Source organism: Amphibalanus amphitrite, unplaced genomic scaffold (assembly GCF_019059575.1).
Source record: "Amphibalanus amphitrite isolate SeventyFive unplaced genomic scaffold, NRLGWU_Aamphi_draft 000609F_arrow, whole genome shotgun sequence".
Lineage (NCBI taxonomy): Eukaryota > Metazoa > Arthropoda > Thecostraca > Balanomorpha > Balanidae > Amphibalanus > Amphibalanus amphitrite.
In genome coordinates, this window is record NW_024882103.1 from 161,112 (window position 1) to 176,131 (window position 15,020).

A 15,020-nucleotide genomic window follows, 5' to 3' on the forward strand; every position below is an offset into this window, starting at 1 on the left:
TTGCATTGTTTCTCGTGGCTGTTGAGGCACTAAGCGTCGATCCAGAGGGTGACGATGACTATGGTAACTCGCCAGCACCAGCGAATAAAGGGGATTAGAGTGTGCGTGCATAGTATATACCTACTATTGTATGGAAGCTACGTCTGAAACTAAACAAATATCGCATCACATATTTTTTTCTTTCATCTTATGCTCGTGCTGCATCGAGGGTGAAAAACAAAAACGGTTTACTTCAGACTGCTAAGAACTTAAGGCGTCAATTTTTGGTCAATGTTTTTACCTTTACGGTATGTGCTGATTGCCAAGGGTGAGACGCTTGCGACATTCCGAAAACGGAAGCCAAAATATTCGCAAAAACATAACATAATGCATTGGAAACGTCCGTGTTTTCAACATAATTCTTGAGGCAGGGGCGGATCCAGAAAATCTCCAAGGGAGGGGCCATTAGAAACCAGGAGGCCCCCCCCATAATCCCACCTGTTGGCCCCCCCCCCCAAAAAAAAACTGCGTCTATTGAGCTTATCTAGCTGTTCAGGCAACATCTCAACATCTGTGCAGGCTTGGAGGCCCTCTGTGCAGGTTAGGAGGCCCTGTAAAAGTGGTCATCTCTGTGAGTATAAGAGACCTCCAAGTTATGAAAAGCTTTACCAATCTTCTAACAAAGAAGTCTTCTCAGCTACTCTTCTAAGAAATAACTAAGTGGGTAGGTAAAAAAAAAAACTCATCGGATTTCGGCCACTTTATTTTCAGGAGGCCCCCTTTTCAGCTTTTTAACTTTTTAACTTTTTATTTTATTTTTGAAAAAAATCGGCCAAGGGGGGGGGGCCATGGCCCCCATGCCCCCCCCCCCCCCCTTGTATCCGCGCCTGTCTTGAGGTGATACCTTGGGCTGGTCAAGCCGTCCGCAGTCTGGAAACGAAACGCATATTTATCGGCAAATCATGAGTCGAGTAAATGTGTATTTCAAAATGATAAATGCCCATCGAATGCCCATAGAATAGAGAGCTGTTGGTCACACTCACTTCATTGATCATGCATTCAGGACCGCTGTCTAGTCTCTGACCGTAAGGCAGGTCATGTTAGTTGGCTCGTTTTACAATAAAGACAGTTTATTTCATTGGGGCTATTAGAACCGCTTAATCAAGCACGGCGATCACCCGGCAGGTAAAAAATCAGCATGACAACGCACGGCCCCTGCAGTGCCGGCTGCAGGCACGTGGGCGGCCAGAAAAGATAGGGATATGGAAAAAGATAGGGAAACAGTCGATAGGTAGGTAGTGTTCAATGGATGTGGTTAATTATATTATCCATCTTTAAACATCACTTATATTTGAAATCATTTTATATCACTTCAAAATGATCACCATGCATCATTTCTCGTGTGTCAAGAGCGATTCTCTGGATTGCAAGGAAATTAGAGCGGCGCACTATATCTCAAGGTAGGTAATGACGGAAGACAAACTAATGGTATTAGAAGATTAAGAGGCTGTCAGTGATGTTACTTTAGCTTGCCTTGAGGTTCAACGAAACACGATCCATCATTCGGTTCCATGCATTGCACCTGGCATATCTGACCCCAATAACATGCATAAGCAATTAACATGGGCACATGAGCCTATCGAAAACATATGTACCTTTGGACATACCTACATACCTATTAGCCCAGACTCTTGGTTTTGAAACTGCATTACACGCATTTCCAGCTATGAGTCCAGTGTTTTGCCGTTGCTGTTGGCACTGGTTTTCAGTCGATAGGTACATCTGTCATAAGCCTCATACCGAGCGTCATTTCTGTATAAGTACCTAGCAGTTTGCATGCACGTCTGGGGCTGGTCTGGTTGGGCTGAAGGCATATAAAGCACATAATTTAATGGCCGCATTGCATTGGCGGTGACTATCAAGCACGCCTGTTCCGACGCCTGTCGCCTGTGCCCGCCTGCCCACACACTGCACGCTCCCTCCGGCAGCATTTGAGCCAGTTTCAGTTGGGCAGTTGTAACGCACGCGATACTGTTGGGTGTCCACCATTGACGTCGGGCAGTAGCGGGAATATTGGGTCTATACCCGCAGGCGCACACGCAGGCGAAAGTATCCACCGCATGCAGTCCGCGGGCCGCAACTGGGCGCGTCGCATGTGGCGTGGTCTCTGCGAGGCTGCCAACCGTTCACGGTGCATGAACAATTATTGAACATTGTGCTTGCTTACACATTGGACGAACACAGTATAGTAAAGTACCTTTAGATCGGTGAAGCTTATTTCCGTTCAGCATTCTGGTCAGGAGTGAAAAGGAGTATTTGTGCCGGAAAACAGGCGGCTCAAAGGCAAGTCGGCAAGGCGACACAACTGCGCTCTCCAGTTTTAGCCGCCGCCATCTGCGCTACCGTACCACAGCGGCTGGCGGCCGGTGCCGGAACTCACGCGCGGAGACCTCAGGACTCGGGTGAACCACTGGCAATCGGCCGGCAGCGGCGGATGGCTGCCGCGTGGTGCCGACTACTCCGGCTGCAGGTCGCCCTGCTGCTGTGTCAGGGACTGCTGGCCGGCCTCCTGCCGCGCTATGACATCACGCCAGATCGGGTGGCCGCCTCTGCGACACCGTTGCAAGAGGCTGCCGTGCGCAGCGTGACGCACTGCGCGCTGCTCTGCCAGGGCCACCTCTCGTGCTGGGCGTTCAACTACGTGTCCGGCGGCGTGTGTCAGCTGCTGCCGGAGACGATGGAGCTGTGCGCGCCGGGCGGGGGCGCGCCTCTGCTGGGCGCCAAGCTGGGCGTCATCTGCCCGCGCACCTGTCTGCAGGTGCTGCGCCAGCAGCCGGCCGCGCCCAGTGGCCTGTACCAGCTGGCCGGCTGGCCGGTGCCGGTGCTCTGTGACCAGGAGCTGGACGGCGGCGGCTGGACGCTAGTGCTGTCCTCCGTGTCCAGCACCTGGACCGAGGACGGCACCGTCACCCTCGTCACCGGCAGGAACCAGCAGCAGCCCAACATCTCGACAGACTACTCCATCCTGGAGCTGGGCGACCGCCTCCTCAGCTTCGGGACGGGGGACCGTTTCGTCTACAGGTCAGCGCCTGTCAGTCACTTCGTTTTACACTAACCGTTCGCAGAAAATATCGGAAAACTATAGTTAATATTAACCCGCGCGGGGCTGGGGTCTCCAGCCGAACGCGCGGGGCTGGGGGGGGGGGGTAAATTTTACCCCCCCTGTTATCTCCCGAACTAATGGTCCGATTTGGAAAATTCAAACGCCAATCGAAAGCTCTCATCACGAACTACTTAAAACATGTACTTAATTTAAAGTTTGAGGTCAAGGTCAAGGTCAGGTCAAGGGTACAAATTGCAAGTTTCTACAGTATCGGCCTTGCACCGTAGTTGCCGAAGAATGGAGTCATGGACTGAGACTGATCGCCCAAAACGTGTTCTTAGGCTACCAAGACAATATTAGTTGCATACAATATCATTCAGAGGTCAAGGTCAAGGTCAGGTCAGGTCAGGTCAGGTCACCAAAAAACAAAATATAGAAAAGGGCATGTGCGACACATGTTTTATGGGTCATTTTACTCATAGAATTCAATAGGCACACTCAATAAGTGATATGGACCACCTCTGGATGAATTTCAGGTCGAGGTCAGGTCAAGGTCAGGTCAAGTGAGGTCAAATTTTGAAGTTGGTTGTTAAGGCCTAAAAAGGTGTCTATCTGATGCAGTTTTTCACGGCAAATCGAATGGTGCTATTTTTGTTTCCGTACGAGGTCTAGAACTTCCAAAAAAGTCATTTATCAAAAAATTTGTGTGTCGTGACGTCATAAAATTTTGAATAACTCCCACATTTTTGAACCGATTCTTCTAAAATTTGGTATGTAGGTGCACATAGACCACTTCTCTGACATATATTCCGGTTTTTTCGATAGACTCAAAATTTTGGATTTTATAATGATTTTCCCAAAAAAATCAGTTTTTTGAAAAAATTTAGGCCAAAATCCAAAATTTTCAAAAAACCGAGATAGCCATTTGATAGACAAAGTAAAATTACGTATAACCTTTTTTGTTACGTCTTGATGCCTTTAAAAATGAAGATGTTAGCGGCGTTTGAACTTTTGCCGTTTTTGAGGCGAAAATGGCGAACATGACGTCACTAAAACGTCAATTTCTCAAAAATTTTCCGACGGATTTCGCTCAAATTTTCAGGGAAGGTGTCAAATTGATGTAAGAAAAGGTACTGAAAGTTTGGCGGCGCTGCGCGCCGCCGTTTTTGAGATATCGCAAAAATTCGCGAGGGGGGGTAAAATTTACCCCCCCAGCCCCGCGCGGGTTAAGCTACCTACTTTTGTTTCTGTGCCCAGAGCAAAAGGATCCTCTCACCATCTCTCTCTCTCTCTCTCTCTCTCTCTCTCTCTCTCTCTCTCTCTCTCTCTCTCTCTCTCTCTCTCTCTCTCTCTCTCTCTCTCTCTCTCCCCGCAGACTGGAGGGTCAGGCTGAGACGGGCCGCCAGCAGTGGGGCGGCATCTGGTCGGCGCCCCGGGTCAGCTCCCTGGTTCGGTACGCGCCGGACGTCCCCACCCAGCTGGTGACCCGGTTCGGCGAATGGACCACTGACCACAACACCATCGAGGACCGACTGCCGTGGATCAACCTGGGCTACTTCTCGACAGCGCCGCAGCTGGAGTACGTGCTGACCACTAGCGACGACTCGGCCTTCTGGGGCACGCTCGTCAGCCGGGTCGACTTATCGCACAGTCCGTGGCTGCGCGACTTCGCGCCACAGTCAGGGAACGTCCTCTACTGGGTCCGCGAGGATGAGTAGGGAGTGGACTGTGGAGAGGAGGCTGACACAGCCCGACGCCCACCGGATCCCCACAGGGAGGAGGAATGGGGGAGCAGTGGCCGAATCTCACACACCGGGGCTTAAAACATCTTTTTACGCCACTTGCGTTGCTTTTGACGTATACGTATTGCACTTGCACTTCCACACCTGGACATGACGCGACTCAAGTTTGAACTTTTACCAGCGTTGGCTTCCTAAATGGCCCGATTAATATATAAACCGAACCGAACTGAATGACGTATATGGTCATTCGGTCAGGATGGGTCAGGGTATCAAGTCCTTGTTTTTCCACAATCTTACTGCGGCAGTATTCCGTGTTAGCGACTGCGCCCTGCTGGGGGGTTGGGGGGAGGGGTCTTATCACTCGTCTTGTGATTTTTCGAGAATATCGCAAATCTATTAGCTATCAGCTAGGTATTCGAATTATTGGGCTGAGTACCTATTTGACTAAAAAACGAATGATTTTGATTTAGAGCACATACCGATGATCAAATCTAGAAATGTTTTAGCCCGGTGTCTTCAAAAATAGTTAAGTTATTGGAACGCTTTCTAGTCACTATTTCAGTCTTATCAATAACTCAAGTTCATTTTCAATACAATTTTGACATCGCACACCAAAGGAAAATATAGCAAAATCGTGCTTCTGAGCTCATACTGCATTTTTTGTAGATTAGATTCTGCTTCAAACTTAAACTTTTTGCATACAAATGACCTTAGCTATTTCAGCTGAAAATGGCCTCAGATGACACCAACGACACTTATTTCGAAATACTTGGCCGAAATGGAACATTAAACACGTAAGTAACTATAACGTGACCAGTGCATTATGTAAGATTTCTGTGACCTAGAATGACCTAGCTGTAACCTGAAAATTATAAGTACAGTTTCGGTAGCCCCGAGTATTTTAGACATATCTTGACTATGGCGTAAACAAAAATGAGTGATCTGATTTGGAAGCCGTTGGTCACCGTCCAAATGGTGAACAAGCCAAAATATTTATGATTTGTATTGCATACCTACTGTTACCCATTGTGATATCACTATTGACTTCGAGGTAAATAAAATAATGTTTTATTCGACAGTTTTTCCATAGCTATCAAATGCCGTTTGTATTTTGAAAATCAGTCCAGTAGTTTCGAATATAGGAGTGGGGCTCTTTAGAGCCCCTCCCCCTCCCATGGTCACCAGCGCCATGGAAAATACACCATTCATGCGCTGGTTAAAAATGTAACAAGCGATTGCGTGCTTGTTGCTTATGTCACACGACCATCGGCAGCGTACATATATCGTGCACACGTGGGAGTAAGCACTTGTCCGCGGCTTAGGCTCATGAACATCCATTGAACGACATAATGTTCCAGAATCGCTAAGGACTCTTAGACATTTTTGCACGCCCAACCACTTTGCTTTCAGTGTGAATGGCGCCCCTTCGTCGACAAACTGCCGTTACAATATGTTTATCATGCATACACACATCACAGGGCACACCATTGCGAGCGCCCGAGCGCTTATATTGCTTGCCGGTAAATGTCAATGTTCGCCTCAATGGAACGTAGCCGTTTACCTTGGTCCTGATAGGGATATGTTCATTAATCTTCTTATACCATGAGTTAGTTGCCTTACGTCATTACCCATTTTGAGCAAGTGAGTGTTTAATTTCCTCTCAATGAAGAGAATCGCTCTTGACATACGACTACTGCTACAGGGTTTTGAAGTGATATAAACTCATTCCCAATATCAGCAATATTTTAAGCATAATGGTAAAACCAATCACACCCATCGAACACGCACATTCTAAAATCCACTACGGTTTCTGGCTGCCAGAGTGCGGTGTACCTGCGACCGGTACTGATAGGTATGGAGAAGTGCGTTGTCATGCTGATGTTTCCCTACCCCGTGTCCCAGCGTGCTTGAATCAGCCTCAATGCAATAAACTGCCCTAATTCTGAAAGGAGTATTAGCTGACATGACGCTCAGTCGTAAAAAAATGCTCGACACTCGACAGCACGGTCATTGATGAATAATGAAGGCAGTACGCATCATGAACTGATTTACCCTATTCGCTGATAATTATTTTAATCCCTTTATAATACGCATTTACTCGGCTCATGTATCCGCGGTACATTTAGGTAAATGTGCAGTGTTTATCAAACTGGATGGCCTGATCAGCCTATCTAATCAGCTGTGAGTAAACCCATTACCGTCTGCAATATTCAATTTTGAAGCAATTGCAGCGTTAAATTCTGAAGATGCGGTAAGCATAGCGGTAAGCATGAATATTCTCCTTTCAAAGCACCATGTATTATGCATCTGCGACCTTCTTGCTTTCGTTCTCAGAATATTACAAGTGTCACCCTTCGCAGTCAGCTATACCATGGATGCTATACGATGAAGGCAAAAACACATGACCAAGCATTGACGCCCATCTCTAAGCAGTCTGAAGTGAACCATTTTCCCACCCTCGATACAGCACGAGTAAAAGATGCAAGAATAAAGTTGCGATGCGATATTCGATAAGTTTCAGACGCACGCTCTAATCCACTATTTGCTGATGTGCGTATGCTACCAGTCTCTTCCCTTCAGTCATTCACTCTATAGTAGTGCTTCAACAACCACGAGAAACATCTCAATACAAACAATATTTTATTTTGTTCAGGAAACAATTTTTAGGGCATATTTAAACAGTACCTACAAGTAACGAAACGCAACGAATATAAAAAAGAAGACAGCTGCTGGCGAGTCGTGCTCGGCGGCTCACAGCCGCTTGCACAGACCCGGGTACTCTCTCGAGCACGTTGTTCCACGCGGGCAGGCGGAGCACGGCTCACCAGCCACATACACGGGGAGGTCAATAATGTTGCCGATAGGCCCGTAGTTGCAAAACAGCTTGACCTGTAACAAAACAAAGATGGAATTAGAATACATTGAACTGAGAACTACGGAGGTACAAGTACCTACACAATTTGAAAACTCGTTATTTTATCTGAAGCAATGACTTTGCTACATGCGTTTGCAAAGTGATCGTCAATACCTACAACTATTCGATTATTGTATTCATTCATCTTCAAATTCGACGAGGCATAAGCAATGATGAGAATTTACGATTCTAGAGCGCTACCCTATATGCTTCATAGGTTAATTCTATCACTCACCGAGAGACCTCCCCTTTCCTCGTGCTCTATCCAGCCGCAGCCGAGCCGCTCCGAGGTGGCCCAGAGCACCTGGGTGTAGTGGCCAGCGCCGTGGCCTCCCTGGAACCTGTCGCAGATCGGAGGACAAGATCAGACTGAGAGGCCACAACGCATAAACGCACCACTGCACTGATAGGTAAATTGGCGTGGGGGCGGGCGAGGGAGGGTCTTATGGGACACCCAGCCAGCCTGATTAGACCCTTGGGTTGGCTGGAAATACAAGCACCAAGAAACTACCCTAAGACAACCGACGTGTAATATTGCAGGACCTGCATACATTTCGACTAAAGAGAAATGCATTCTCCCTTGCGTAATTTAGACACCACGCACTTTGAGAGAATCCTACCCCATTACTAGGATAAATCATTGCCTGAGATGTTCGAAGCAATGCTGCTGATGCTCAGGATAGCCTGGGCCGCTCAGCTGCACTGACCTGTGGACTTCTGAAGGGCTGAGACGATCGGCCTGCATGAACCAGCCGCCTGTCTGGTCCAATGGGGGCAGTTCGATCTTGAGCAGGCCCTCTCGCGAGGAAGGGCTTATAAACACCGAGTGCCCGGCAAAGTTTTGCCCGAGATCTCCTCTTTCTGCAATATGACACACATAAAAAATACATAGTTTGTATCACAGTTGCGGGACAGAAATGGTGTGCCACCACTGCACATGAGGAATACCTATGTGTAATTACCAAACCAAACTCAAAAACACTATTTTGTGCAACGCTTCAATTTGTGTGGTGTCAAGTCAAAAACAAAATGCCTGTTCAAGTACATAGGAAATGCTCCTTATTTTGGGCACATTATATAGCATAGCACATTAGATTAGATAGCATATCAACCGTCTTCGACTTCAGTTATCTTGCTCCAGCTAAGTTGACGTACGGCAAAATCTTATCAAATTCTGCAAACTACAAGTGCCAATGTCGCGGTGTAACTTTCCGAAATTTATTGGTGGGTTCTACTCCAACTTAAGGATTCTAAAAAGATCCTTATCATGCAACGCCATAAAAAGTTATGAAATTTTTGGTATAGGACTCTAGCCCTGCCAAGCCTCTACAAAACGACACCCATGGCCAGTGCTACATTTACATGGGATACTTAAAAAATGCCACGATTTGAACATCACTTTTTGTGATTTACTTTTATTCCCTAAACCGTTCAAAATTTGCAGCTTTAGTGGCATTGTTATGACATTAAATGTGGTCAATTTACAAGTCTCGCTGGATTGATAAGGACCTCAGAAGGGTCCTTATCAATCGCTGAATTCTTTACGTACCGACTTTGCGGCATGGACTGCAGTCGTGTTCACCCAAGCAGCGGTCGGCAGCGCCCTGGGCCACGTCATGCACCTCCACGTCGTAGCTCTGAGGAAACAAGGGGTGAAATGAGGAGTGAGCTGGGGAAAGGCTCAAGGCGGTTAGCCGCAGGTTCAATTTAAAAACTTTCCGTGCTGGCCTTTGCCGGTAGGTACCCACGCACTAAAGACATGGGCTTGAACGAGCAATGCCTAGAGAATGAACATTGAAAATAAAGCAAATTTAGCGTGACGCTAAGAATTAAGTTTAATTTGCAACAAACTAACAAAGACAAAAACCGTTAAAAACCTAATCAATCACACCCCACATATCCCGATTACTCACAAAGTAAAAAAAAAAAAATAATAAGGAAACATCTAATATGAAACAAGCTAAAAACGCTCAACAACGAAACAAGCTAAAGAAACGCAAATGAACAGTCCCGTCTCCGTCCCACGGAAGCAGGCAATATTTACTTACCATTTGCATCATGTTGGCGGCCTTGGGCAGGGTCTGTCCGTTCCGACCGCGCCGCCGGCCCTGGGCCACCAGCATGCGCTCCATGTTGTGCCTGTGTAACATGGCGGCGCTCTCATCCACAGAGAGCCGGCGGCGGCGCACGAAGCCACAGCTCTGCCGGGTGTGCGGCACCCGACACAGCGAATGCCCTCCGTACAGCCTGCAGTAGTGGTCGCTGGTGCGGGCCGGGTAGTGGTCGCCTCCGTCGTCAGAGTCAAACTTCGGCTGTTGGTGGTCGGGTAGCACGCGGTGCAGCTGCTACTGCATCCTATCCCTCGCCAGCATCTCTTGACGTTGTCGGTTGTCCATCTGCGCGCTGGTCAGGGCGCACAGCGCTGGCAGCAGCAGCGTCAAAAGGCACTCGGGGCGGGTCATGGCCGAGAGTAACCAGTTTCGGGCTAGGCAAACCCGAGTGATGACTGACGATACCAAGCTGTATTTAAATGGGGGACGAAAAAAGAGGGTCGCATTGTTGGAACGCCCCAGGGAGGGCCCAAGGTAGTTGATCTGATTGGTCGGCAGCCGGCCATTATTATCGGCGATTGGCTATGGGGTGGACGCAAACGCCTGTGATTGGCTGGCAGCGGGCGGGTCCTGCGAAAAACGGACGCTCATTGGAGAAGCCGAAAGGCCGGTTTTGGTTGTGGATCATGCCGCAAGTAGTTAATTATCAGACAAAAGGATAGCTAAACTTCTGTAAAGTTAAGCGGCTATGGATGCTGCGAAGAGACCCAGAGCGACTTTCGAACCAGAGCTTTGGAATCGACGCAGAAAAAGGCAGCAGTGCTTGCGAACATCCAGCGTCGACTCATGACACAGGAAGTTCATAGACGTTGTCAGGGCCTCCTCTAACATGTTAACTGGGGGGGGGGGGCGCGGCCCCCCCCCCCCCCCAGTGGAGCTGAAATCGCGTCACTGGGGGGGCCACACAGTTAAACCAATAATGTAGACAAATGAGGAAATTTCACTAAAAGCGTACCACACAAACAATCCAGATTCCAGACTATCTCCACGATCACCACGTTACTAATTTTAGTTTTCTTATACCTACAGTTGTTTTTTTATCTACAAAGAGCATTTCACATCCGCATGTTGCCTAAGATGAGCCACGGAATGAGGTCAGACAATGCAGTTTTTATAATCGAACACCGACTGAAGCCCGAACGGGGCATGGCCATTGATGAATTCCTTTGAGAAGGAAGCGTCCCGGAAGGTCGCCCTCTCAATCAGTCAAACGCTCACGCTTCTACACGGAGAAGGACTATTTTATTCGGGAGACGGGTTCATTCTTGAAGAGGAAATCTTGCTACGGTCAAATGAGAACGCGGCGGAGCACGGGAAAAGTTTTTATTCCCCGGTGTTTGGGACTGGAAGCAATAAGCCCTCACACTTATTGAGGGGTTAGCCGTTAGATGGACCCACCCCTCAGGTTTTCGTAAATAACTCACGTAAAAAGTGGCCCAGCGTGGCAAAACTTTTAGTATTCTTGTGATTATCAATTGGCTGCACATTTCCTGGAATGACCCTGGTCCTAGCCTTCATTACTATTGACCTGTGGCCTGTTTCTTAAGTCATTTTCAGGCAGGTAGCTTTTTAGGATAGTGAGCTGTTTTCAGGCAGGTTGGTTAATGGATTCCAGTGTTAGTGGGAAAGATTGACCCTCACACTTTTAGCGGTTGGTTAGATTCCTGACGCACTGCGTGCCGTTTAATACAATTTTTTCTATAATATAGGGATTTTGTTTTATTCTCTAAAGTCGAAAAGCCAGAAATTTTCGTCGATTTCGGACGTTGCCGGGATCGTTAGGTACCTAAAATGTGACCCTGCCGCCTGGATCCACCAGTAGGGTGACGTAGCCTACCATTTCTTGAATATTTTTTTTTTTCAAATTAAAAATGAAAATCATGGTATCAGGGCTGTAACGAAAAATAAGTGGTTAAATCCGATGAGAAAACTGGATTTGGGGGTACCCTAGGTTTGACTTCTGAGCCTCTGGCCCCCCCAGTGAAAATTCCTTAGAGGAGGCCCTGGACGTTGTCGACTTTGCGAACTAATCCAGCACATGTATGACGCCTATCGTAGCAACTTCGTAAAAATGATCACAGGTAAGATGAAGTGGATCGGACGGGGCCAAGAAGTTTTAGCCTAGCAAAGTCTAGCTGTAGGCTAAGGCGGGCTAGGCTGGCCGACGGGATGTCGATGCAAGTGACGCTGGTTGCGGAACGACGCTGGAAATTCTGTGATGTCAGCGATTTTACGATGCGGGCAATGACTGCCTGCAGTAACTATACTTTCATCAATGTAGTTGAATATTTCTTGAATTGAAACCTCTGTAAATCGCCCAAACAATTCCGTCGCCATATTAAACGGCGCCCGGACCTGTGCCCTCATTGCCCATCACTTCGGTTTAGCCAGAGACTGATAACTCCCGACCATGATCCGCCTCACGGGCCAAAACTTTGCACAGCACATTCATGGAAACTCACTAGTTGTCTAGGGAAGAACTAAGGATCGGCCTGCGTATAGTGGATCAAATGAGCTGCAAGCCATGAGAGAAAATCAGCCAGCTCAGCCAGTCAACCGTCCACAGGCAGATGCTACTGAAGCGGACGCCACTCCAGAGGGGAAGTTACTTTTTGCAGTAAGTTATTTACAGTTTGTTTTGTAGTTAAATTGCTAACTGCCTTCATTGATAGATCACCGCTCAGTGCCTGGCCCTACCCTGAAACTATTTTTTAGGCCAGGATTTATCACAACTGTGGGTTCGTGGCAACACAATTGACAAGCCCGTGTATATGGTTGGCTAACTCTGCTCAGGCTGTCTACGGGGCTCCCAGTGGCTCAGCCAGGCAGGCAGCCTTCAATACAAGTAGGGATCGATGCCGGCTTGCGACCTAGAGACCATTTAGGCTTGAGAACACCCGGAATGACCATGTGATTCGTGGAAGATAGTTGAAACATAAGCTGTGCCAAAGAGATAAAGCGGGACTATGTACAATTTGCTCCTGATCAATATAGTTGCTCCTCTGTGACTATAAAATTCATGGGCCGCGGAAACGTCGCAGGCATACCAGCCTACATGGCCGGTGAGCAGTGCTTTGTGCTTATCCGAGGGGACCCGGTGCTCCACAGAGTAGGAGAGACTGAGTGGCTGCGGGGGACCAATATGCTCCACAGAGTACCAGAGACTGAGCGGCTACGATGGATCTGGTGCTCAAAAGAGTACCAGAGACTGAGTGGGTGCGGGGGACAATATGCTCCACAGAGTACCAGAGGCTGAGCGGCTACGATGGATCTGGTGCTCAAAAGAGTACCAGAGACTGAGTGGGTGCGGGGGACAATATGCTCCACAGAGTACCAGAGACTGAGCGGCTACGATGGACTGGTGCTCCAAAGAGTACCAGAGACTGAGTGGGTGCGGGGGACAATATGCTCCACAGAGTACCAGAGACTGAGCGGCTATGATGGATCTGGTGCTCCAAAGAGTATCAGAGACTGAGTGGCTGCGGGGGACAATATGCTCCACAGAGTACCAGAGACTAAGCGACTATGGACAATGGAAATGGCCAAAAAATCGCAGTCTATGTGTCTGGATAAGTCACTGATCAGCCTAGAGACTTTTCGCCGATTCCAAACAATATTGTGGAAAAATAGGACTTGGTACGTTTCTTACATGTTTAATCAAAAATGTAAATGATGGATCTGTCTAAATAACGCAAATAATCGAAGCAACGTTCTGTTTTACTTCAACGGGGATATCCCGGACAAAACCTTGCCGAGCACAGCGCTGCATTTATGGAAGAGATAGTTGTATAAAGAACTCGATATCAACCAGCCTGGTGGAGCAAATGAAGCAATGGTTAGATCAGACGCTGATTAGTGAACTAAAACGACGTCTTTATGACGTTTGGACCCTACAACCGGGACGTCCATAAACTCCTATAAACCCAAAGCATCCTTCCGGATCAACCAGCGTCCGTCGAATCCACCGAGTGTTGGGTGTAGGAGATGGGGCGCCCCAGTCCGTAAAATGTTGTCTGGTAGGGCCAGCACTGGTCACTATACACCTGGTCGTACAGGCGATGTGGGCCAAAGCAGAGAAGCTGGGACGTGAATGGATAGAGCATGAGAATGGAGCTGTAAGCCCCCCACCATGGCTCATCAGTCGCTGTCCTATGTCTCTGCTGGTGCTGGTTCTCAATGATGCTTCGTTTCAAATTAAGTCAGGTCTTTGGCGGAACCATCGCTGGCCGCTACACACAGGCGATATGCCACAGCGGAAATGCTGGGATGTGGATGGATAGAGCACGAGAAGCGGGGATTGCCCATTTACATGGCAAGTCAGCACGCCCATGGGCAGACTGTCCAGTGCCGATTGTTACAGCACGTGGTACTTTGCTGGACTATATAATACGCGTGCCTTGACCGTAAGCGGTGTAGTGCACGGAGTGTCATCGTGCAAACCAGATGGAACAACTCGTCGAGCAATGGAACCTGAATAACAGGCCGTGAAAAATCATCCCAGATACTAATCCCTAAGAGGAGGCAAACCTACGTACCAGATGACAAAGCCAATCTAAGAATACTAAAATGTAAGCAATGTTTAGAGAATGTGGAATTGTCTACAGAACGAAAAACTTAAAATGCCAGCGAAAGCACGGCAGCAAAGGACCAGAATCTGCCGACGCCAAAATCCGAAGTCCCGCGGCCCCGCCCGCCCGGCGCGGCGCCTCGACCCGATCTGCCGGGGCACGGTGCGGCTGACCCCGCCGTGACCTCGGGAAAGGTCACGTGACCGGCCGGCGCCCCGGGCAGGGGTCAGCTGGCGGCCGGCCAGCCCACCGCCCGCCGCTCGCTCCAAGTAAGGCTGAATTACCCGTGAGCCGCTCAATTTTTTTCCCGGTCACGGGCCTTGAAAGTAGGCAAAGTTAATATAAAAATAGTAGATTGTGAATATGGTGAATATGGAAGTCTAGCATAAATTATCTGCATGGAAGAGTCGAAGCAAATGTCTTCCCAAAGAGGTTACTCTGACCCATCGACCCAGGTGCAAGCAGAATGTATGTATTTGATGCGACTCTCGCTATTTCTCCTCCGAGCGAATCGGTACTAGGTGATATGTGCGAAACAAGCATAACCACTTGGATGGTCACAAGAAACTAGCTTGTTTGCTATAATGCCCTTGCCTGTAGGTA

The 15,020-nt window shown here is 48.2% G+C and overlaps 1 protein-coding gene across 1 annotated transcript; it reads right to left on the reverse strand.

Moving 5' to 3' along the window:
* Positions 1–7,451: 7,451 nt before the first annotated feature.
* Positions 7,452–14,563, reverse strand: LOC122363201 (CRISP/Allergen/PR-1-like). Its single transcript, XM_043332174.1, has 6 exons — positions 14,512–14,563; positions 9,787–10,258; positions 9,288–9,375; positions 8,446–8,599; positions 7,974–8,079; positions 7,452–7,713 (listed from the first exon to the last, which is right to left on the reverse strand). The coding sequence occupies exons 2-6, from the start codon at positions 9,886–9,888 to the stop codon at positions 7,576–7,578; spliced, it is 588 nt and encodes a 195-aa protein (XP_043188109.1). The 5' UTR covers positions 9,889–10,258; positions 14,512–14,563; the 3' UTR covers positions 7,452–7,575.
* Positions 14,564–15,020: the final 457 nt, after the last annotated feature.

Bases quoted from the DNA above. Each gene is read 5' to 3' on its own strand.
- LOC122363201 (XM_043332174.1), bottom strand. From the start codon at position 9,888: ATGTTACACAGGCACAACATGGAGCGCATGCTGGTGGCCCAGGGCCGG. The intron at 8,600-9,287 runs GTACGTAAAGAA...GTCATATTGCAG, and splicing joins CAGTCCATGCCGCAAAGTCG to AAAGAGGAGATCTCGGGCAA. The intron at 7,714-7,973 runs GTGAGTGATAGA...GTTTTGTTACAG, and splicing joins AGGAAAGGGGAGGTCTCTCG to GTCAAGCTGTTTTGCAACTA.